Consider the following 25,185-nt stretch of genomic DNA (forward strand, 5'->3'; position numbering starts at 1 on the left):
ATCATTAAAATTCTGTTTTGGAACATATAGAGGTGCTTATCATATATGGTTAAGTCCGTGGTCGGCAAACTGCGGCTTGCAAGCCACATGCGGCTCTTTGGCCCCTTGAGTGTGGCTCTTCCTAAGCCTTAGGAGTATACTCCCTAATTAAGTTAATAACAATGTACCTACCTATATAGTTTAAGTTTAAAAAAATTGGCTCTCAAAAGAAATTTCAGTCGTTGTACTGTTGATATTTGGCTCTGTTGACTAATGAGTTTGCCAACCACTGGGTTAAGTGACAGAGGAGGCTATAGAATGGACCAAATAGTATCATTCAATTTTTATAAAAACACGTTTAGAACAAAGAAGAATATATGACAAATGTTAATTAATGGTGGATAGTGGGATTATGGTTGATTTGTATGCTCATTATTTCTTTAGCTATATAATTGCATTATAATAAGTACGTTTTACTTTTATAATAAGAATGAATAAAAGTCATTTTTAAAGAAAAAATTTGTGAGTGTTTTCCTAATTTGCAAGCATAATGAGACTAAGTTTTTGCTCTAAAGGATATTGTTTCTTTGAACTTGAATATTTTGGGTATAAATTAATTTCTCCAGTATTCTAGGAAATGGTGCTGAATAGTGTAGCAGTTATATTCCTTACCGTGGAAAAGCTCCTTTGAGTAGGAAATAACCATTGTTCCAGAACTTTCTTAAAGCACTCTTTGAGTATATATATATGCTTCTTTCCAAAATATTTCCATACTGCCTAAAGATATGGTCTAGATTCTTTAGTCCACTTTGAAACCTTATCATGTCAAAACTCAACATACTTTTCTTGCTTTATTGCCTCTTAAATTCTTAAAGGAAACCTTAGCTCTATCTGTACTTGTCAGCTCAATATCTCCAAATATACCTTGTGCTTTCTTGCTTCTGTACTTTTGCTTTTTTGTTACTTGGAATATCTTCTTCTGACCTTTGTGTAAGCTAATTCTACCCATTTTCCAATTTCCAGTTTAAAAAAACAAAACGAAAAACACTCATATCTACTATGCATCCTGGCCCCTCCTGTTAAAAACAAATCAGCAGTTATTATCTGTGCTTACGCATTTCTCAGATACCACCTGGTATTTTTGCGTAAATTTCCTAATTCCATTTTAAACTTCTTAAGGGCAAGAAAGCTTGTCTTATATTTCTCTCTATCCCTTAAAGCTTCTACCATGGCACCTTACACAGCATAGGTGCTGAATATCTATTCTTTGAATATACAGCGCTGTCACCAGCTCTTTTGAGTCAAAGCAGCGGCATATTGTGTTCACCAGTAATCCGGGATAAGAGTCAGCACTTTGCTTACAACAGTGTGGAAAAAAAAAGAATTGATAATTTGGCTGAGTTGTCAATAGATATAGATGGTAAAGAATTGACAGTATCTTTCATAAAAATTAACACAGGAACTAAGAGTGGGGTGGTGAGTTCAGAACCTAAACTTAATTTCACATAAATATTTCTTTTAAAAGTTTCTTATGGAGCTTATTTGGAGTTTGATGGTATCTTTGTTCTTAACCATAGAGGCACAGTTTTGCCTTACATTCTCCTCCAGCTGCTAGTCTCAAACCCCAGAGATTTGATGCATTTGATGGGGATTATATGGACCATCACAGTTACTCTGTTCTAGAGCATTTTAGGCGGTCATGTAGGGTGTTCAAGAGTTAATATTTTTTCTCTTCTTATTTTTGGAAACTTAATTATGTCTCTTTTCAAACAAATATAACTTGGAGGTGTTTATTTGGCAAGTGTTAGACACTTACGGAGCTTATCTTTTTCAAAAAAATTATTTTAATTTACAGATGTTTGCTGGGACTAATACAGCTGATGAAATACCTGCCCTTTTCTGCTGAAGGTAAATGACTTGCTACTTCTTAAAAATACCAGGTACCAGTAGAATTCAGAGATTGTATAAAAAGACCTAGTTAGTCATGCAATGCGATATAATCCCAGACCCCAAAGAAATGATCCTTTTAAGTAAGAATTTTATTAGTACATAATGGAATGACATATTATTGGTTCAACCTATATCAGAGTCACCCGGGAGCATTTTTAATATGTGGAATTGCCTGGGCCAGTGTGGCTGAGCGTGGACCTATGAACCAGGACTTAATGATTCAATTCCCCTGTCAGGGCACTTGCCCGGGTTGCGGGTTGCAGACTCCATCCCCAGTGTGGGGAGTGCAGGAGGCAGCTGATCAATGATTCTCTCTCATTATTGATGTTTCTATCTCTCCTTCTTTCCTCTCTGAAATCAATAAAAAAATATTTTAAAAAAATATGTGGAATATGCATGGGCTTGTCTCTTCAGCGGATTTTGATTCAGTAAGTTTTTCAGGTGAGTCCTAGCATGTGAGTTTTAAAAAATGCCGACAGGTGCTTCTGATTCATTGTAGCTCGTTGTCACTGTAGCATGTATATGACACTGAAGATGATGGACATGGCAGGTAATAATGCAGCGGGAGTTGAAGGACATAAAGGTTAAAGATTTTAAAAATATTTGAAGTATTTCGATTTTGTGTGTGTGTATTTATGATATTAGGTTCATGCTTTCACTTTGCCTTTCATTCAATGAATGTTTTCATTAAGAAAGCACTAAAAAGTTTTTTATATAATGATTCTCAACGTTTAGGTTTAAGCTCTAGGGTTCTCTCAACTTGAAAATTTTCATATCTATAAATACAATTTAAAGCTTGATTCACTTTGTTGCTTCAGATTACAAATGAAGTAAATTAATGGAAATAAGACTAAATTACAAGTAAGTCATTTCTTATATATTCTTTATTTCAGAGGCTGGTTTAATTGATTCACTTTCCACATAAGTGTGGGAAGTAGAAAAGTCAGTTTCTCATAATAAAAACTAATAGGTAAGTGAACGTTACAGAATTTTACTTAATGAAGCTATTTTCTGTTCTCGTTTTACTGGTTTTAAGACTGAAATAATTTTTAAACATTGATTTTAATGAGTCAACTTTTTCTGTTGCAGAGCCACCCTTCTTGTCAGAAATATTCATAATGCTATAGGATCATTTTGTTATGTATTTCCCAACCTACAATGTTTACAATAATTAGAATTTAAAATGTGATAAAATTATTTCTTACAGTTTTATTTTAACTTTAAGAAAACAGCAAAAACTGTATTGAATTTGTTACTCAAATAATCATAAGCTATATGTACTTTGTGTCAGTGAATGAATTGGATGTGGATAAAAATTACCTGGGAATTTAAAAAATTCTAAATTCTAGATTGTCTCAGTTCTGCTAAATCAAAATTTTTGGGGATGATTTTGATATTCATTCTCATTTAGAAATCACTGCAGTATGTAATGTTTAAAGGATTATAGTTTTAAGGGGTAGAAACTTGGAAAATATTTGTAGAGAAATCTCATTACACCAATTGGAAAAAAATTCCTCATTTGGTTTATGTAATTGTCAGAGAAATGTCTTGCATTTCAGAGGTTAAATTTGTTGTTATTTTTATTTTCAGCAACTTTGTTGGGTAAATTATTTCAAAATCTGCCTCTGGACTAAACAGAAAATCCAAGTGTGATCTTTCCTCTCATGACAGAGAATTAGATGTTATATATGACACTGGCAATTTAAGTAACCTGGGATTTTGTATAGAAACATAATGGGAAAATTCATGAGCCTCATTATTGTATAGAAAATATATGATAATAACAACTTAGAAATAATAATTTGTCTTTAAAATTGAGTACGGTATTCTTCAATACTGTATCAGTCCTAATGCTATCATCTTTACTTTAGGTTCACTGATTGATTCCGTAGCTCATGGGAAGAAGCCTTATCTATTTTCATAATTATGAGAAAAACGAGTGGTTAGGTTTCAAGAACGAAATTCTGTTCTCTGATATTAATCGTAGCTATTTTCCTTGTGATAGTAAGGAATTGTGATTTTTGCCATTTTTTCCCCAGTCTTTGAATATTCAACGACAATACCTTTTGACTTTGATTATTCAACATGCCGAACAGATACGGATATTGCAGCTATTGCCTCCTGCGCTATACCGATCTGGACGAGGTGAGAGGACCCTGTTAATATGGTTATTACACCTCAAAGGACTTATGAGTGACTACCTCTTCTTTCACATTCTAGTCATTTAAAAAAATTCATTCATTAAACAGATCATAATAACAACCTTCTCATTGACAGACACTGTTTAAGGTTCTAGGGATATGACCATGAACAAAACCATGTCCTTTTATTTATGAAACTTATATTATGGTACAATCAAACAGAAAATAGATATATAAACTTAATACCTATGTCAGATTGTGATAAATGTTACAAGGGAAATAAAATGAGGGAGGGAGTATAATATTAGGTAGGGTGGCTGGCTAGCTGAGGTTCAGGAAATAACATTAGTTGGGATTTGAATGAAGTGTAGGAGCCAGGCTCGCTTACCTTTGGGGGAAGAATTTCTAGGTAGAGAGAACAGAGAGCAAGGGCAGAGACCCTGAGACAGATGGGTGGTTGGCATGCTAGCCTAAAAGCCAAGTGGTCATTGTGACTGCAGTAGAGGGAGAGGGTGAGGTGGGAGAGGGTTGAGTGATAGGCAAAGAATTCAGAGAATTAGATTCTGTAAGATGTTGTAAAATAAGGTAAGGACTTTTAGTTTTATGGTTTGATGAACAAAAGTTTTACATTTTACAGTAGTTGAACTTTGTTTTTCTTTTGTTGCATGTGTTATGGGTCTCATAAGGATTGCCTGATCCAAGGTCATGAAGATTTATGCCTGTGTTTTTCTTAAAGAGTGTTAAAGTTTTAGTTTTTACACCTAGATCTTTGATTCACTTTGAGTAAATGTTTCTAGATGATGTGATTTAATTAGCTCCTAAAAGCCTTGTCTCCAAACAGAGTCATTTTGGCAGTTAGAACTTCAACATATAAATTTGGCGGGAACAGAATTCAGTCTATTATAGCAATTACAATTGATTGAGTTTCAGATTTTAAACCAATTTTGCATTCCTGGGGAAAAATTACACTTGATCATGGTGTATAATGCTTTGTATGTGTTGCTGGGTTTGATTTGCTAGTAAGTATTCTGTTGAGGATTTTTGCATTTATGTTCATAAGGGAATCATGTCATAATGTCATAGGTGAAGTTGTAGTATAATCAAGTTCTGGTTCTGCTAGTGCTTATATATCAAACACAGGTTTATAACGTGAAAAAATCTGTTTAGTGGCATTTGCCTTGTTTAATTATCTAACAGTAATCACTTAAATTTATATTAAGGAAAAGTTTTTATTATTGTGATTTCCACACCTCCGCCTTTTAAAAAAGAAATACTTTTTAATGCTGGTTATAAACACGAGGAGGCAGATAATAAATCTCAAAGCTCTTTTTAATATTTCTCTCATAAATTATATCATCACTTGACTGGGAGATTATCTGTTGAACCTTTGATAATGATAAAATATATTAAATCTTTAACAACACGTTTTATGCAATAAGCTCTTGTATAATTTTTTTTTTGCTTAAAGTAATTTTTAGACATTTGGATATTCCTGCACTAAATGGACATTTAAAAGACTGTGTTAATGACAGCAAAAAATAATTTGTCCTATCTTTGAAAGCTCAAATTTCAAGGCTTTGGAGAACTATTAAGGCAGTGAAGAAATAAGGAACTCAGATGTGGCTGAATATTAAACAAAAACAGTAGAAGCCAAAAGAAAGAAAATAACACCATCTTAGAATTCTATATTTAATAAGTACATCATTTAAAAGGAGGTGCAATAGAAACATTTTATTTTACAAAGACAAAAATTAAGGAACTATGTCTAGCAGACCCTTACTAAAGGAAATAGCAAAAGTATTTCTTCAGGTGTAAGGAAAAGAATTCCCGTTGGAAGCTCAGAGATATGGGAAGGAATAAAGAGCAATGGAAGTGTAAATATGTAGGCAATCTAAATAATTAATGTCACATGGGATTAACAGAAATGGCATATAAATTGGAAGGAAAGTAAATTGAGTTAATTGGACGTTGCATTGCTCAAGAAGAGAGTAAAAGTAACAAATAATTTTAGACTTTGATAGTTCAGGTTGCTTGTTATATACTGTTCCCACTAATGGACTAGTATATCTGTAACTACGTTAATAGGAACAAATTGGAATAATAAAAATAGTTCACAAGACAGTAAGAAAGAAGAAAAATAAGGACATTGTATTAGCAAGAATAATAAAAATAGATTTAAAAATAAAAACAAAGATTAGATCCAAATATATTGAGGAAAATATAGACTTGGTGCTTGAGTTAAACTGTATGCAATATTTTACCAGAGGTCCTAGTCAGATAAATAAAAAAAAGAATTACAATGATAAAGATTAGATAAGAATAAATAAAACTATTCTTATTCGTACACAATGTGATTGTGGAATAGAAAATTCTAAAGTTATCTAGATAAACTGTTAATATTGACAAGTGAGTTTAAAAACTTGTGGGGCTGACATAAAAAGATACTGTACTTTTATATACAAACACCACACAGAAAATGAGATTTACAAAAGATATTTACACCCTGGCTCGGGTGGCTCAGTTGGTTGGGCATCATCCCGAGCACAAAGAAGTTGTGGGTTTGATTCCTGGTACAGGGCATGCAGGAGGCAGCCAATTGATGTTTCACTCTCGCATAGATGTCTCTCCCCCTCTCCTTTTCTCTCTGAAAATCGATACAAAACAATCTTAAAGAAGAGATGCTTGTTATGCTGTGATTAAGCATCATTTTTTGCACAAATCGCCCACATTTAAGATGATTGTCTTAGGAGAGACTTAGAGAGATGTAGTTATTATATCTAAGAGAAAGGTAATCTTATGGATTTTAGATGTATATTTTAGAATTGCTTTATAGAAAGGGTATGTCAACGTATACGTCTATCAGGAGTGTATTTGTAAATGAATCCATTTTGTGAAACTCTCACTGCCGAATATGACCCTTTTAAAAATACTCAGTTTCTTTCTTCTGTACAGCATGTGAACAGTCCGGAACACAAATTCATGACCGCACAGAATAGAGAACGGATGGGTGGTGGTAGTGGTGGTGGAGGAGGAGGAGCAGGAGGAGCAGGAGGAGCAGGAGGAGCAGGAGGACAAGGAGGACCAGCAGGACAGGGAGGACCAGCAGGACAAGGAGGACCACCAGGACAAGGAGGACCAGCAGGACAAGGAGGACCAGGAGGATCAGGAGGAGCAGGATCAGGAGCAGGAGAACGAGATGCTGAGGTCCCCAGTAGTAGTTTGATGGAACGTTTCTTGCAGGATGTCCTGCTGCACCACCCCTATCATTATCAAGAAAGCAGGTAAAGTAACTGAGTGGAATAATATTAGTACATAGTTGTTATTATGTGTTACAGTAGATATTTGCGTTAACATTCAGCCCTTCTTAAAGTGCATCTTTGAATCAGGGAATATAATGTGAAATGGTATCTAGTAACTCCCCTTTGCACATTGCCATCTTGGTGGATTTCATGATTCTGCGTGTCTTTTTCTTCCTTTCTTTTCTTAGCCAAATGATGCAAAATTGATTTTATTTTGAGAATTTTGTGATAGTGTTTAAGACAAATGGAGATACTCCACTAGGGTTCTGAAAAACTAGGGTAGAGTGGTTATTGTACTGCAATTTTATTGATTAGAGTTCAGAAGTATGAAAAATGATGGCAATTTTTGGCTCTTCATGATATTATTTTTGATGCCAGGGTTAACATTTTTATTTTACAATACCAAAGCACTATCTTGATATTAATTGCGATAATATCTTTTTATATGTATGCATATTCTCTTAAACAATTGTGGCATCTCTCAAATTTAAAAATATGTAATAACGGTATTTTTAGGTGTTAATATATTTAAAATTTTTATTATTTTTCAATAGACTATATTTTTAGGTAGTTTTAGATTTACAGAAAAATTAAGATAGTGCAGAAAGTTTTTATATACCACCTCACCCAGTTTCCCTATTAATAACATCTTACATTAGTGTGGTACACTTGTTACAGTTAATGAACCAATGTAATATATTAACTGAATTCTGTAATTTATTCAGGTTTCCCTAGTTTTCACCTAATGTCTTTTTTTTTTGGTTCAGGATCCCATCCAGGATAATCAGATTGCATTAGCTTGTTATATCTCTTTAGACTCTTCCTGGCATTTTTAATTTTAATAGGCATTACAAAATTTTTCTTCATATAAACTCATCTATATTCCTACCAATAATGTGTTAAAGTGCCTGTTATTGCACCTTTGCCCAATGTGTTAAAATAATAATAGTTAATACCTATGAATGATTACTATTTTCCAGTATTTAAAAAAAATGTTCTTTACATGTAACAACTAGTTTACTTTTCAAAACAATCTAATGAGGGAAATAGTATTCTCTCCTTTTTTGGGGGAAGGGGAGGCCTAAAGCCTAAAAGGTTAAGTAACTTGTGTTAAACTTTGTGCTATTTGCTGCTCTGATAACCAAAAAATGAGGTATGGCTTTACATTTTTCGTATGTCTGGGAGCCATTTGTGTTTATTAAGTAGCAATTGGTGGAGCTACTTCCAGCTGCACTCATTACCTCACTGAAATGCATTATACAGCCTGGTGTGATTAGCTCAATTATTTGTCCTCTAAGAATCTCGCCTAGGATAAAAAGAAAATACCATTGTGTCCTTATTTAAACATTTTAAACAGATATTAAAAATTTTTACGATTTTCCCCTTTTCTTTTTAGATCAGGACCAAATGAGAATAACGCCCCGCCTGCTGGGAATAATGCACCTGCCAGGGATGACGCAGCTGCTGAAGTGATTCTCATGGATGACTCTGCTTCTGAAGGAATGGCTGATGATGCTCCTGGAGCCAGAGGAGAGATACCCACCCACAATTCTGAACCTACTGGAGAGTTGCATTCTAGACCTAGTGTGTCACAGGAATGTATGCAGGGTGTTCCAATTCGGCCATCAGTTATTCAAAAATTGGAGAAGGGGCAGCAGAAGCCCTTGGAGTTTGTTTATAAAATTGGGAGTGGCCTGAAAGGATTTAATCCAGTAGGTGTTGGTCAAGCTACAAATACTGGGAAAAACCCATTAGGTCCCTCAGTGATTTCCACTGCTCCTGCTCGTCCTTTGCCCGAGAGTTCTAATGCTCGACCAGTTATAACTAGCACTGCTAGGTTACCAGTAGCAGCCAGTTTGGATTCGGTTAACAAATGTGACCCAAACAAAGTTGACAGATCCCTTGAACAGGGAGACGGGGGCTCTAGAAATCCTATGCCCTCAACCAGTCTAGAAAATTCTTCACGTTTAAATCCGAAACCTAAAGAGTCAAATAGAAAATCTGTATGTATAAATCCAGATAAATCGGTTATACAGGAAGATGTAAAATCTCGGGGTAAAACTCCGTCACCTGGCTTTCAATCACGTGCATCTATGGGTCCTGAGGGTTCCTTAAAGGTTGAGTCAGTTTCCAAATTAGCAGTTAACCCCACCATCAATCAGAATAAAACTGATATGCCTTCTAATAAAGGAACCTTTGAAGGTGCCATTCCAAAGCACCAGGAGAAATCCTTTCCGAATGTGGATCGTACCCAAGACAGAAAGCAGGTGGTTTTTAACAAGCCAGCCTCTCTGGAACAGAAATGCTCGGTGATTACTAAAATGGACTTTGCTTGTGGCTCTCAGTCAGTGTCTGATCAACCTGAAGTGGCTGTACAAGATCTTTGCAGCGAGGGGCAAATTGACCAAGAAGACAAGACCTATGAATCAAGAGCTTCTGAGATGAGTTTTGATTGCAGTTCCTCTCTTTATTCAGTGACTGACCAACCGAAAGTGACTGCCCAAGAAACAAACCTTTCCGAGGAAGTGCGTGATGATTTGCAGCAGAACAGCAATGAATCTTGTGCTTCTGAAATAAGTTCTGTTCACGATGGCCCTCTGCAGTTGGCTACCAACCGAATCCAAGTAATTGTTAAAGGCACTAGTGTTCAGAAGGCAGTGCATGTTCGCCTGGTTGATGAAAGCTACGACTCCAGTGATTCTGAGATGAATTTTGATGGTGACACCTCAGTTCAGCCAACTGATGACGACGCCCAGCAGCCTGCAGAAGAAGTAGACCTTCCTCAGGAGGCACCCATGGACTTAGATAACAACTATGGATCTGATAGCTCTGAAATAAGTGCTGGTTCTGTTGTACCACTTCAGTCAGTGGTTGAGGAACTCCCAGTGGCTGTCACTGACACAGAACCTCAGGAGAAGGTGTACACTGGCTTGGTTGATATGAACTATGGGTCGAGTTGTTCTGAAACAAGTGTTGGTTGTGATGTTTCTCTTCAGTCAGTAATTGTCCATCCCCAACCGACTGTCAAAGAAGGAGACCCAAAGGAGGGGCCTGTCTACCTGAAAGATAGCAACAAATCCAGTAGTGCTCAAGCACATCTTGACTGTGATACCTCTCTCGAGGCAGTGACTGATGAACCTCAGAGGGCTGCTGAAGGAATCAATCTTCCGAAAGAGAACAATGACCTTACGGATATGAACTGTGACTATTACAGTCCTGAAATGAATCTCCACACTGATGCTCAGTTAGTGGCTGTCCAACCTCAAGTAGCAGTTCAGGAAGTAAACCCTCAAGAAGCAGCTATTGACCTGCAGAATAAGAGTGCTAACTCTAGTGTTTCTGACCTAACTGTTAATTCTCATGCTTCTCTTCAACAGTCAGCTAATGAACAACCTCCCGGAGCTCTGGGCGACATAAATATGAAAGAGTTAAATGTTGATGTGGAAGTTAAGAGCTATGGATGCTCTAGCTCTGAGTTCACTTTTGATTCTGACCCTCCTCTTCTGTCAGTTACTGAGCATTCTGAGCTGAATGGCGAAGAAATAAGGAAAAAGGACATGAACATGGAAGATGAGAGCTGTGGGTCAAATAGTTCTGAAATGACTTTTAATTCTGATATTCATCTTTGCCCAGTAGTTGGCCAACCTCAAGTAGCTGAGGAGGAACCTGTTGATCAGGTAAATAAGAATAATGAATTTTGTGGTTCTGAAATGGCTTTTGATTCCAATGTACCTCTTCCTTCAGAGACTGATCAATCTGAACTAGGTGTTAAAGAAGTAATTAATCAGAAAGAAGACTATAAACACTTAGGAAGGAAGAATGATGAACCCAGTGGTTCTAAAATAAGTTTGGATTTTTATGTCCCTCCTCTTTCAGTGACAAATTCTCCTGGAGTTCTTGCTAAAAGACTGAAACTTCAAGAAGAAGAACCGATGCACATTGAGCCTAGTGTTTCTGGATTAAGTTTGAATTATCACTCAACAATTGGACATTCTGAAAACCCCAGTGAAGAAGTAAACCTCCAGAAAGATGAGTATGTACAGCTGGAAAATAAGGGTAATGGACTTGATGTTCCTGAAAACAGTTTGAAATCTTCTATTTCTCATTCAGTGACCCATCATCTTGACGGAGCTGTGAAAGAAAGAAACAATCCGAAAGAAGAACAAATAAAAGACAAGGGTAATGAATTAAATGTTTCTGAAGCAAGATTGGATTTTGGTATCCCCTTTCAGTCAGTTATTCAAAGAACTGATGTAGTTCTTAAACAAATGTTGCTTCAAAAAGAAAAGCATGCTGCCTTTAGCAGTTCTGAAATAAATTTAGATTCTGATGTCTCTCATTATTCAGTGACTGAACCTCAAATAGCCGTTAAAGAAAAAAATGATCAGAAAGATGAATATGTTTTAAAAAACAAGAGTGATAAATATAGTGGCTCTGAAATAAATGTCCTTCCTCATTTGATGACTGCAAAACCTCAGCTAGCTGTTTTGAGGGAGGACCATGTTGACCCAGAAGTTGAAAGTACTAAATCTAGAGGTTTTGATAGAAATTTGGATATTGGTCCCCCTCGTCCATCAGTCATTGAGAAATCTCAGCTAGCCCTTTTGAAGAAAAAACATGTTGATCTGGAGAACACAAGCAGCAAATCTAGCGATTGTAAAGTAAAATTGGGGTCTAATGACCCTCTTCAGCCAATGACTGCACAATTTCAGAACGTGATTCAAAAAACAAACCTGTGGGAGGCAAAGGATATTGACATAGAAAATAAAGTCGATAAACCTAGTGAGTCTAAATTAATACAGGATTCTGATATTTCTCCTCAGTCTGTGCCTGATCAACCTGAAGCAGCTATTAAACAAATAAACCTTGAGAATGAAGGTCATGTATACTTGGAAGATAATAACAGCCAATATAGTGGTTCTGACATGAGCTTGGATTCTGATTACTTGGCTCAGTCAACAGTTGATCAATCTCAAATAACTATTTTGGAGAAAGAGCATATTGAGCTAGAAGATAAACACCGTAAATCCTGTGGTTCTGAAATAAGTTTTGACTCTGATGACCCTCTTCAGTCAGTGGCTGAGCAGGTTAGAGAAACTGTTAAAGAAATAAGCCTGTGGAAGGATGAAGATGTGGAAGAGACAACGGATAAATCTGATGGTTTTGCAATTATGTATGATTCTAATGTTCATTTTCAGTCAGTGGCGGGCCAAACTGAGGAAATTATCAAGGAGATTAACCGTTGGAAGAAGCCTGTAGACATGGAAGGTAAGATTGTCAAACCCAGTGATTCTACACTAAATTTTGACTCTAATGAACATGTTCATTCTGTGGCTAATGAAATTCAAGAGGCTACTGCAGAAATAAATCTTCTGAGGGAGGGACATGCTTGTCTGCATGACAAGGGCTATGATCCCAAGGATTCTGCAATGATTTATGTTTCAAATGTCCATTTTCAACCAGCAGTTGAGCAACCACACATGTTGGAAGAGGAACATGCCAATTTGGACGATAAGAGCAATGATTCTGGTGGTCCTGAAATAAGTTTTACTTGTGACGATCCTCTTCAGTCTGTGGCTGACCAGCTTGAAAACGCTGGTAAAGTAAGTCTTTGGAAGGAAGGCCATTTTTACCTGGGAGATACCTACAAACTATCTGGTTATCAAATAAGTTGTGACTCTGATGCTCCTGTCCAGTTAGTGGTTGGTCAATGTCCCGTGGCTGTCAAAGAGATAAACTTGGAAAAGAGGGACCATAATGACTTAGGAAATCAGCACTGTGAACCGAGCATTTCTGGAATAAACTGTGATCCTGGTATTCATCTGCAGTTAGAAGTCGACCAACCTCACATGGTTTGCAAAGAAATGAACCTTCAGAAGACATCGCATCTTGGCATGGAAGAAAAGACTAGTGATTCTGAAATAATGTCTGATTCTGATGTCCCTCTTCAAATAATAGTGGATGAATTTCAGGTGTCAGTCAAAGAAGCAGATCCTCAGAAGATGCTGTTGGTGGACCTGGTGACCGGTGACAGTGATTGTGAAGTGATTGCTGATTCTGATGCCTCCTGTCAGCCAGTGATTGACTCACCTCAAGTGACTGTCGAAGGCATTGCCGGTATAAATGCAAAAAGTTTTGATCTAGAAGGTGCATGCTGTGACTGTTGTGATTCAGAACTAGGATATGTTTGTGAAGGCTCTCCTCAATCAGAGTCAAACCAATCCAGAAAGACTTTCAAAGTAGTAAACCAGAAGAAAGACTATATCATTCTGGAAGAGTCAACCTGTGAGCCTTATGGTTCTGAAATAAATGTTCAAAAGGATGCCTCTCGCCAGTCCAAGACTCACCAACCACCAGCGCCTGATAAAAAAAGGGCAAAAAAAAGTAACCCAAGAGGCAGGAGAGGTAAATCTACTAGTCCTAAAAGAAAATGTAATTGGGAAGAGACTTCTCAGCCAAAGACTCGTCAACAGCGGAAAGCTAACAAAGAAGACAACACGCAGAAAGATCAGAAAGGCCAGAGAGGTAAGCGCGGTCGACGCAGTGTTTCTGCAAAGGGCCGTAATGCCTCGCCTGAGTCGGCAGACCTTCAAATGGCTAATGGAGATAACCGTTTGAAGCTGAAGTTAAAGTTAAAACGTACAGATGTAAAAAATAAGGACTCTAAAGCTTGTGTTTCTGGGGTGAATATTCAGTGTGATCGCTCTTTTCAGTCTGACAATGACCGTACTCAAAAAGGTGTGAAGAAGATGTCTTTTAGCCTGAAAGAAATGAAGCGTGACTCCTATTCAAGCTCTGGTTCTAAGGGTGGTTCTGGAAGGAGATCAAAAAAAGCAAAGTTGGTTTTGGAAGATAAGGCTGATGAACCAGTTCTTGAAGCCTTGCCTCATGTCCCTCCTTCATTTGTGGGGAAAACATGGTCTCAAATCATGATAGAAGATGACATAAAAATTAACACTCTTGTGAGGGAATTTAAGGAAGGTCGTTTCCACTGTTACTTTGATGATGACTCAGAACCCAGGAAAGTAAAAAAAAAATATTCGAGTGAAGAAAGAAAGATTGTCTCATCAGACCTAAATGACACTGCATTCATTGAAGTTCTGTTAGAATGTGATTATAATGTTGATGACTTTTCAGTAGCCTTAGATAAACCTAGCCATGACCCTATAGAAAAGATGCCTTATGAACAAACCTGGCGAGTGACTTCTAGAGTCCAGACTGTAAAAGTCAGCAGTGGAGCTCAAACCAGTCTCATGAGTTACATAGTGACAAAAAGAGTAAGTGAACATGAGACATACTCGCCATCACTGAAGCGTTTACTTTTACCCAACGACAGGAGACCAAAAAAGAAAATCCAGATTGGAAGATTTGAATTTCTTGAATCATATACTAACATTTTGAAGCCTTTGCACCCCAATGCCTTAGTCTATGTTGTTTCTTCAAATGTTAAGCTGAATGAAGGTGAATCCTTCAACGTCTCTGAAATTAGCCAGCAGAATGATAAAAACAATCAGGACATTAACATCCAGTACAAATATAAACTGAGTTCCTTTGATTGTTATGACTCATTGAATAAACAAACTGTAATTAATCCTCCTCTGAACACAGAAATACTAGAGTCTGACAGGAATGATGACTGGATTCAAATTCGCTTTAGTGACCTAACCTCCAGTGAAGGAGATGACGATGCTCATGTACAAAGCTCTACTTCGTCACCTTTTATAACAGTGTCAGTAAGACATGAATTAACATCTGACCAGGGGGCCAATGGGTCTTCCGTATTTCTGGCAAAATCAGAGATCTTGAAATCTAGTGAAGTTCCGAAAGAGAGGAATTTCCAGTTAACCCTCTTAAATGGTGATGCTGCCAAAATCTCACAAAAATCAGTGAGAAATAAGTACTTAAAAAGTAAAAAGAAAGTTCAGAGAAGGAAGGTGCCAACTAAGAAGAAGCCAGGTTTACCCAAAAAGGTGTACAGACCAGTTGTTGTTCAGGAAATAACCAGAATCACCCCAGAAAAACAGTCAACTTGGATTCCTACCAAACTAAACGATATAATTAGAAAGTATATTTCAAAATACTCTGTTTTTTTGCGTCGCAAGTATCAGTCCAGGAGGGCTTTTTTTGGAATGCATCTTAAAAAGACAAAATCTGCTCTCAATAGGTTAAAGAAGGCGAAGAGACCAGCCAAGATGCTTTCAAGCTCGGTTCCATCAGCTGATGCCGAAAAGCAGTTCAGTGCTGTCCAGAGCTCTTCTCCCAAGCAATGTGTGCAGGATTCTTCCAGCATTGCAGAAACTAAGAAGAATGGTAATAAAAAACGCCTCAGAAGAAAGCAAAAAAAGCGTCCTAAACCTGTTAGAGTATATGAGTTGAGAAGCTTATATTCTCAGGTGCCATATTCTCATAGAAGGATGACTCGCCTATTACACAAATTGTTGCTCAGCAAGGCAAACAAGAAGTGTTTGTGCTGAAGCTAGTTGAGATTCAGAGCTTCACTTGAAATATATTTGGTAATTAGAGAACATAGCTTTCCCAACTTTGGCGAAAAAATTAACCAACTATTTTGCTATAGACATCACATATCAGAACTTTTATATTATTTTAAAATTAGTGTTTAAGGTCCTTTTTTAAAAGAGATTCAAAAGACCCTTTGTCCATTTGCTATAGAAGAGCTTCATCTTAATTTATGTCACATAATTTAGCACAGAATATATAATTTTCTCCCCCAACTCAAGTCCCTCGTATTTATTTTATCTGATTGTATCTCATGTCAGCAGGTTATAACATTATAAGATTTAATATGCCAAACATTTAACGCTATCTTATTTTTACTTTTCAATATTGGAACAATGACTATCTACTTATATTCAGTGTGTCTCAGAATGGCACTATCAACATTGTATTCTAACTGGATAATTAAAAAGAAGAAACTGTAATTATCTCAACTTTTGAGTGAGGTTGACTTAATCACAAACGAGATATGACTTAACCTTTCTTTCAAAAGCATTCCAGATAATGAGATTCCATAATCTTTAATCCAGATTTTAAAAACTGCCTGGTAATTTTATACACATAGCACAACTCTTTCTGCTTTATTTAAAATGGATCTACAAGTCTCTAACTTTCCACATCTGGACACATGCACATACACAATCTCTGTAATAAACAATCTCTGTTTTCCTTTAGCATTATTGTATCTTAAGGGGAAAACAACCTTGCCAATGTGAGTATACTTTTCTATCACCTTTATTCCCTCGCACTTGAAGGGTTGGTGGTTTAATATGAGAATCCAGGTTATCTATGGTCGTATCTCTTAAAAATATTTTAGACACTACCATACTACTTTTAATAGCTTAAACTGAAATTATTGGATTGGTAATTTGATTACCAGACCATTGATCGTTGTCATGAACCAATTACGTATTTATAATCTTGATACCTGAAAAGATCTAATAAAATCGACAAACCAATGGAGGCTCATTTTGCAAGTGAGAAATTATGTATTTGAACATTAGGTTGGCTTTCCTTGAACTTGCTAACTACTTTATTTAAAAAAATGTTTTATTGATTTCAGAGAGAGGAAGGGAATGGGATAGAGAGAGGAACATCAATGATGAGAGAGAATTATCAATCTGCTGCCTCCTGCACGTACCCTATTGGGGTTGGAGCCCGAAATCCGGGCATGTGTCCTGACCGGGAATCGAACCGTGACCATCTGGTTCATGGGTCGACGCTCAAACACTGAGCCACACCGGCCGGGCAACTTGCTAACTATTTTAATGATCAAATAGAAGATGTTAATATAAGCAGATTTTCAGTCTGAGATACTCAGAATGTGTTTAGATCCTTTATTCAAGGACATTGGTTGAGCTAGTTCAGATGGGTCCATTTATCCTTAAGCCAAGGATTCTGGATTATTTATTGTTAATGTTAAAGGAAAACATGAATTTAAACTATATTGTATAAACCATACTTCATTGAAACTATATCAGTGTACCATGATTTCAGAGATATAAGTGTGTTGTTATCTTAGAATTAATGAAGTATAGTGTTGTAACAGTTGATTTCTAAGTGTAGTTTTATTTCAGGGGCCATTATTTAACCTGTGCATATGCTGTGATGGTGTTAATTTCTTTACTTCTAAATTTATTTACTTTTAAATTTAAAACAGTAACTATGTTGAAAAAATGGACAAATGTTTATATTTTTAGTTGTAAAGCAACTTTAACTTTGCCTCATATAAAATATTTTAATTTCCTTTCTTAAAATATCACTGTGGATCACTGGTTTAAAATAATTTTCCAATTTTAATTTAGGAAGAATACTGTCCTACTGATTAGGAAGTACAAGCAGATAATATATAAGAATATTTTATTTGTGGGTATTGGTGTCTCTTTTCCTATGAAATAGACATATAATTCCCCTAAGAACTATCAGTAGGCATTCTGCATACTTTTAGTGTAAATTTAAAAGCTACAGATCATATGGAAATAATGCACTGTGAAATTATGATGTATCATATCTGTTGTGATTACATCATGCAAAGAGGACAGTTCTTATCATTCAAATGATGAAACATAAAAATTTACTAGCTTTTCCACGTTAGAAACTCTTCTAAGTTCCATTTTTTTAGAAGAAAAAGGTTTATATTGAAAAATTTATATTACTAAAAATGTTAAAGTATACAGTCCTGATGTGTTTTAAAACATTTTGGAACTATTTAAGTTTCTGTAATCATTATTATTTGAGACAAGCTTGAGAATGGAAAATTGTAAAAATTATAATTTCAGTTAAATTAGAAATGAGTTACTTTCAGAATTTGGTAGGTTACAAGATGTGCCCCTTGTGTCAAAATATACTTTGGCTTCATTTGCAGATTAAACAGTTGGATGTTTTTTGTGTATTCAAGAGTGCATTAAGTTCTTTTAATAGTGAAAATTGAATTACCACCACAATGAATATTTTATTAATCTTGTACTTGTTCAGTATCTTGCATAGATTCTTATTATAATTGTCCCAAGTTAAATAGTATGTGGGCAATATTGTGTAAAGTGTGTTGGCATTTGTGCATTTAAATTATTTGTGTAAGTAGGGCTTTGAGTGACACTTTTGGTAAAGAAAAGCTATATTTAAATATTCAAGCAGCTATATATTTCCATGTGAAATTAATGTGAAGACTAAATGTATTTTTTATAATGCAATTTAAAGAGTAAAATTGTTTTCGATGTTATCAAGATAAAATTTATCAAATATTGAAAGTTGTCTCTACTTTCTCATGTTAGGAGGTTTTTCTGGAAATACTTAAGGAATTAGAGAATAATGAAAACAGAAGTTTGTTTTATAAATGGTCTTAGAGATGACAAATAAGAGAATGTAAATGTTGATGCTGGTGAGACAATATTGTTTAACCAAAGATATACAGGTTATGTTCAATGGAATAGTTACTTCAAAAGATTAAAATTAAGCAAGTATTTATTTGTCTGATGGAGTGGTGGGTTAGCAACTTTTCACTTTGTGTACCTGTATTTAAAGAGTCAATGAACAGGATTGAGTTCTGGAGGCAGTATCTCTATCATTATTTGACACCTGCCGGGAAGAGAATTTTGATTCCTCTGATACCATAGAGTATGTTACGAAGGACAAGAAAACATGGAAGAGTGTATGTATGTCAATGAGGTAGGTGCCTTTGGCCTCAGTAGTAGTGACTTCTGTTTGTTTGGGTTTTTTTTGTTTTTTTTTGGTCCCAAGATTGTATTATAGATGAACAACAGCCTGCTCTATAATAAAAAAATTACTAAAGTAAAAGTATAAAATGGAAGTCCAGTTTCCACAAAGGACTTTAATGTATAGAAAAATGTGGAAAGTACTGAAAAATCATGTAATTAGAGAATTACACATCAAAATGTCAACTTTCAAAGATGAGAGGCTGGGGAAGAATCTCAACATTTCCTTATACTCTTAGAGAAATAATACAGTTAGTATGTTTCCTTTGTTATCATTTATGAATATATTTTAAAAGTTCTCCCAATGTATTTTGAACTATTTACTTTGATTAAGGCATAGGTTGAAGTATAGTTTGTTGCTGAATCATTTTTTAATCCTCACCTGAGGATATATTTTTAGAGAAGAAGGGAGAGGAGGAGAGAGAGAGAGAAAGAGAGAGAGAGAGAGAGAGAGAGAGAGAGCCATGTGAGAGGGAAACATCGATCAGTTAGTTGCCTCTGGCATGTGCCCAGATCAGCAATTGAACCTGCAACCTAGGTATGTGCCCTGACCGGTGATCGAACCTGCAACCTTTTGGTGTATGGGACGATGCTCTAAGTGAGCCACCCGGCAGGGCTGTTGCTGAATTTTTAAATAAGTATGAATTTACTTTCCCTATGTGTATAATTTATTGCATGCATGCTATATTCTACATGCATTTTATTTTCTCAGTTTTTAAGCTGGACGTGTGTGTATATCTTGAGCCCTTACTAAGTGCCAGGCATTGTACCAAGCTTTCAACCTTGAATGATCTCATTTGATCTTCAAGGAGCCCTTATTAGTTACTGTAATTGTCACGAATAGAAAATGAGAAAAGTGAGGCAGAGACCCTCAATTTTGGGATTACAAATGAGTTATTAACTGTAATCAAATCGAAATTACAATTAATCTCCATTGCCATCCCCATTCCTACTCCCAGGCCACCAGTTATCTTCTGTCATTACAGTTCAGACATTTCTGGACATTTCATATAAGTGGCCTCATGCAGTATGTAGTCTTTTGCGTCCGGCTTCTTTCATTTACCATAATGTTTTTGAGGGTCTTTCATGTTGTATCATGGATCAGCATTTTCTTTTTTATTGCTGAATAGTAGTTACAGTTTTCACTAAAGCTGGCAACAGAATGCAGGTCTTCTGATAAGGAATATGATAGAAGCTGTTGGGCTGGAGGTTAGCTGTTGTTTTTACTTCTCATACCTGTTATCCTTGATTGCTCCCCAATTCCAAGACCAACCAGCTATCTGCCTTTTTGAGTGCTCTTATCTAATACTTGAATGCTTTATGCTTCGTCTGTCTTTGACTCTTATCCCCTTTACTGCCTATCTGGGCATTCTTTTTTACTGTGCTTTATGAATTCTCACGTTCAGTGTCAACACATTGCTTTGTGTTCTAGGTCCTTTCACCACATATTGCTTACAGGTGACCGAACGGAGAATCATATCCAGGATGCCCATTATCTTAATCTACATGTGCCATAGAGCCAGGAAGTATTGATGGTACTTGTCATGGTGGACACTCTTAAGATTACTCTTCTACATAACCACCATCACATCACCAAAATCATTGATATGATATAATTAACATCGAGATGATATAACCCTCTACTCCATATAACTTATTCGGATTTTATAGATTGCCCCAAAATACCCTCTGTAGGTCCAGGATTTGATCCAGCATCACACACTGTTAAGACTTCAGTTTCTATCAGTGTGGAGCAGTTCCTCAGCTTTTCTTTGTATTTGATAACTTGACATTTTGAAGTGAAGTGTATAAACCAGTTGCTTTGTGGAATGTCTCTCAATTTGAGTTTGTCTGGTGTTTCTTTATAATTAATGCTTTTTGTGGGGGGGCGCAGTAATTTTGTGGACTTATCAGTGTATCATAACAGCAACTATGTGATGTCTGTTTAAATAAAGTGGTGATTAAAGATATCCAGTCTTTGTCCTTATTTTAGAAGGTGAGCGTTCAATAATCTATAATGGGGGGTTCTTACAGAGGGTGAGTTAACAAGTAGTTACATTTTTTCACAATTGAATTTTGAGGCCATTGTTACTGAACATTTTAGGTATTTACTATCTAACTTATCATAGATAAGATAGTAGCTAAATCATACATTTTACAAATACTGCACCACTACTATGTGCCTGGCTCTCTGGTGGGTGCCAAGGCTTCAGGCATTAACCAAGCAGATCTCTCTCTCTTCCTCTCATTAACTGATAAGAGTGAAGGAATTTCAACAGTGGTAAGTCAGTGGACTTGCAACATAATTTGCATGCTTTCAAAAGCTCATCAGTAAACTTAGAGATAACACAAGATACTGCTATTAGGCATTGAAAATTTCTCCATGCACTGAGACCCATTGCAAAGCATGTTTCATCATTATCCAAAAAAATTGTTTTCCTGTGTTTGCATTATTTAAGAATAAGGATATATGCACTCCTATATTCATAGCAGCACTATTTACAGTAGCTAAATTCTGGAAACAACCCAAGTGCCCATCTGTAGATGAGTGGATAAAAAAGCTGTGGTACACTTACACAACGAAATACTATGCAGCTGTAAAAAAGAAAGATCTCTTATCCTTTGAGATAGCACAGAGGGACCTGGAGAGTATCATACTAAGTGAAATAAGTCAGTCAGAGAAAGACAAGTATCACATGATCTCACTAATATGTGAAATCTAATGAACAAAATAAACAGATGAACAAATTAGGCCCAGAGCCATGGGAGCATGACATAGACTGATGGATCTCAGAGGGAAGGGGGGAGGATGGGCAAAGAATAACCAAAGAACTTACATCCATGTATGCATAATCCATGGACACAGACAATAATAGTGTGTGAAGCCTGGGGTGGGGTAAGAACTGGGGAAATGGGAGACATCTGTAATCCCCTCAACAGTGGGTGGGTAGAAAGAGGTCAACCAAAGAACTTGTATACATAACCCATGAGAACAAACAATTAGGAAATAAAGGCCTGGGGTTGGGGGTGTGGGGTGTGAGGTGTGGGGGTGGGCTAGAAGAGGTCAATGGGGGGGGGAGAGACATAAGTAATATTTTCAACAATAAAGATAAGAAAGTGACCATTCTTATACTAAGAAAACAAAAAACAAAACAAAACAAATACACAGACTCAGTAAACCATCTTATCACAGCACAAAAATGACTTCCAAAGGACAATTAGGTATATTCATCAGATGTTTAGTTTTTGAGTTGAGAAATTTTAGCTCTTTTGCACTTGAAAAGCAGAGGATTTTGTTTAAATAGTTATTATTAGTCACAGGTAATGAAATAAGTGATATCTGTCATCCATTGAGCTGAAACTATTTTACTAGGTAAATGACTACTTGAAAATGAGTTCGTCCCTAGCTGATTTCTCAGTGGTTAGAGCGTCAGCCCACAAACTAAAGGGTCACAGGTTTGATTCCGTCAAGGGCACGTACCTCGGTTGCAGGCTCAATCCCAGGCACATGTGGGAGGCAACCAATCAATGTTATTCTCTGTTTCTCCCCCACCCTTCCACTCTAAAAAAAAAATCAGTGGAAAAAATATCCTCAGATGAGGATTAACAAAACATAAACAAAATGAGTTATTTTACTGTACCAAATGGTAGCCTCTTACTGAAGTTTTACACAGTGAAATACTATGGATCAAGGATATATTTAGTTGAGTCTTTGAGGTAGCACTGATATCTCCATAGGGTCAAAGAAACAGCTTGACTCTTATAACTGACTAGAGGCCCGGTGCACAAAAATTTGTGCACTCGGGGAGGAAGGGGGGGTGTCCCTCAGCCCGGCCTGTGCCCTCTCGCAGTCTGGGACCCCTTGGGAGATAACGACCTGCTGGCTTAGGCCTGCTCCTGGGTGGCAGAGGGCAGGCCCAATCCCTAGGTGCAGCCCCTGGTCGGGCTCAGAGCAGGGCTGATTGGGGAGTTGGGGCGCCGCCCCCTGTCATGCACAGAGCAGGGAGGATTGGGAGGTTGCGATGCCACCCTCAGTCACACTCAGGGTAGGGCTGATTAGGGGGTTGGGGCACCACCCCCTATCACACTCAAGGCAGGGTCAATGGGGAGGTTGTGGCGCCACCCCCTGTGATGCACAGAGCAGGGCCAATCGGGGTTGGGGCACTGCCCCCTGTCACTCACAGAGCAGGGCCCATCAGGGGGGTTGGGGCTCCGTACCCTGTCACACACAGAGCAGGGCCCATCAGGGGGTTGGGGAGCTCCCCCCTGTCACGCACAGAGTAGGGCCGATCAGGGGGTTGAGGAGCTCCCCCCTGTCACTCACAGAGTAGGGCCGATAGGGGAGTTGGGGCACTGCCCCCTGTCACACACAGAGCAGGGCGGATCAGGGGGTTGGGGCGCTGCACCCTGTCACACTCGGCAGGGCCAATGGGGAGGTTATGGCTCTACCCTGTCACACACAGAGCAAGGCCTGTGGAGGGGGGTTGGGGCGCCACCCTCTATCACCCACAGAGCAGGGCCGATCAGGGGGATGGGGCGCCACCGCTGTCACACTCGGGGCAGGGCCGATGGGGGCGGGGGGGGGGTTGGGGCGCCACACCCTGTCACACACAGAGCAGGGCCGATCAGGGGATTGGGGAGCTCCCCCCTATCAGGCACAGAGCAGGGCTGATCAGGGGGTTGGGGCGCCTTTCCCTGTCACGAACAGAGCAGGGCGGATAGAGAGGTTGTGGCCCCGCCCCCTGTCACACACAGAGCCGCAGGGCGATCAGGGGGTTTGGGCGCTGCCCCCTGTCAAGCTGATCCCGGTGCCGGGAGCCTCGCTGCTCCACTGATCCCGGTGCTGGGAGGCATATTACCCTTTTACTATATAGGATAGCGGCCTGGTGCACGGGTGGGGGCCGGCTGGTTTGCCCGGAAGGGTGTCCTGGATCAGGGTGGGGGTCCCCACTGGGGTGCCTGGCCAGTCTGGGTGAGGGGCTGAGGGCTGTTTTCCGGGTGGTGAGTGACTAAAGCTCCCAACCGCTCCTTGTTTTCTTCTTCTTCTTTTTTTTTATTCTGGGCCAGCTTTAGCTCTGAGGCCTCGATGCTGAAAACATGGATACAATGTTTCGGTCCGGCTGAGTTTCAGTCTGCCGGTTTCTGGGGTTTTGTTTATCTTCTTATTTGCAACATAGTACATAGTTGCTTAGACTTGCAGTTGAGAGGCCGGCAAGTGAGGCAGGGAACGTTGGAGTCCGCAGCAAGCAAGCCTCATGTTCGCTTCAGTGCCTGGCTGCCGGCCGCCATCTTGGCTGACAGTTAATTTGCATATACTCACTGATTAGCCAATGAAAAGGGTAGCGGTCGTACACTAATTACCATATTTCTCTTTTATTAGTGTAGATAATTTTTAGGTTTTCATACTGGGCATACCACTTAACACATCTATAAACTAGCAGAATTGCAAAGTTCCTCTTCTTCCTGTTCCTACAGAGAAAGAAGCTGAAGTTTCACATAAAATGTGACATTACAATGTGTGACAGTCCTTTGAGAAACAAACAAATCATAGTAACCCCAAATTGCCCAGTAGAATCAATAGCAACTGCCAGGTAGTATTGGGAGCCACTCATTTCTTCAACTGTACCAGATGATCACGTGAGAGCACAGAACATGAGGATAGTTATAAGTGGCAGAATAAAAACAAAAATATTAGTATAAACTATCATCAAGTGGCCCCCTTAAAAGGTGATGACAGCTGGGCCATTTTTAGTATGTTTGGGTCATTTGGTTAAATTACCTAGCACTTAATAAAAAAATGGAACTACCATTTGACCCCGTGATCCCACTTCTAGGAATATATCACAAGAATTAAGAAACACCATCAGAAAGAATATATGCACCCCTATGTTCATAGCAATGCAATTTACAATAACTAAGATTTGGAAACAGCCTAAGTGCCCATCAGCAGATGAATGAATTAAAAAGCTGTAGTACAATGGAATACTATGCAGCTGTAAAAATGAGAGAACTCTTACCATTTGCAATAGCATAGATAGAACTGGAGAGCATTATGCTAAGCGAAGAAAGCCAGTCAGAAAAAGATAAATA

General features: G+C 37.9%; 1 protein-coding gene across 1 annotated transcript; it reads left to right on the top strand.

Moving 5' to 3' along the window:
• Positions 1–4,014: 4,014 nt before the first annotated feature.
• ZDBF2 (zinc finger DBF-type containing 2) lies at positions 4,015–15,843 on the top strand. Its single transcript, XM_023763241.1, has 6 exons — positions 4,015–4,074; positions 7,023–7,083; positions 7,195–7,351; positions 8,766–11,425; positions 11,543–11,853; positions 11,965–15,843. Exons 1-6 carry the CDS (start codon positions 4,015–4,017, stop codon positions 15,841–15,843), a joined length of 7,128 nt encoding a protein of 2,375 aa, XP_023619009.1.
• Positions 15,844–25,185: the final 9,342 nt, after the last annotated feature.

The sequence above is a fragment of the Myotis lucifugus genome, unplaced genomic scaffold (assembly GCF_000147115.1).
Source record: "Myotis lucifugus unplaced genomic scaffold, Myoluc2.0 scaffold_3, whole genome shotgun sequence".
Lineage (NCBI taxonomy): Eukaryota > Metazoa > Chordata > Mammalia > Chiroptera > Vespertilionidae > Myotis > Myotis lucifugus.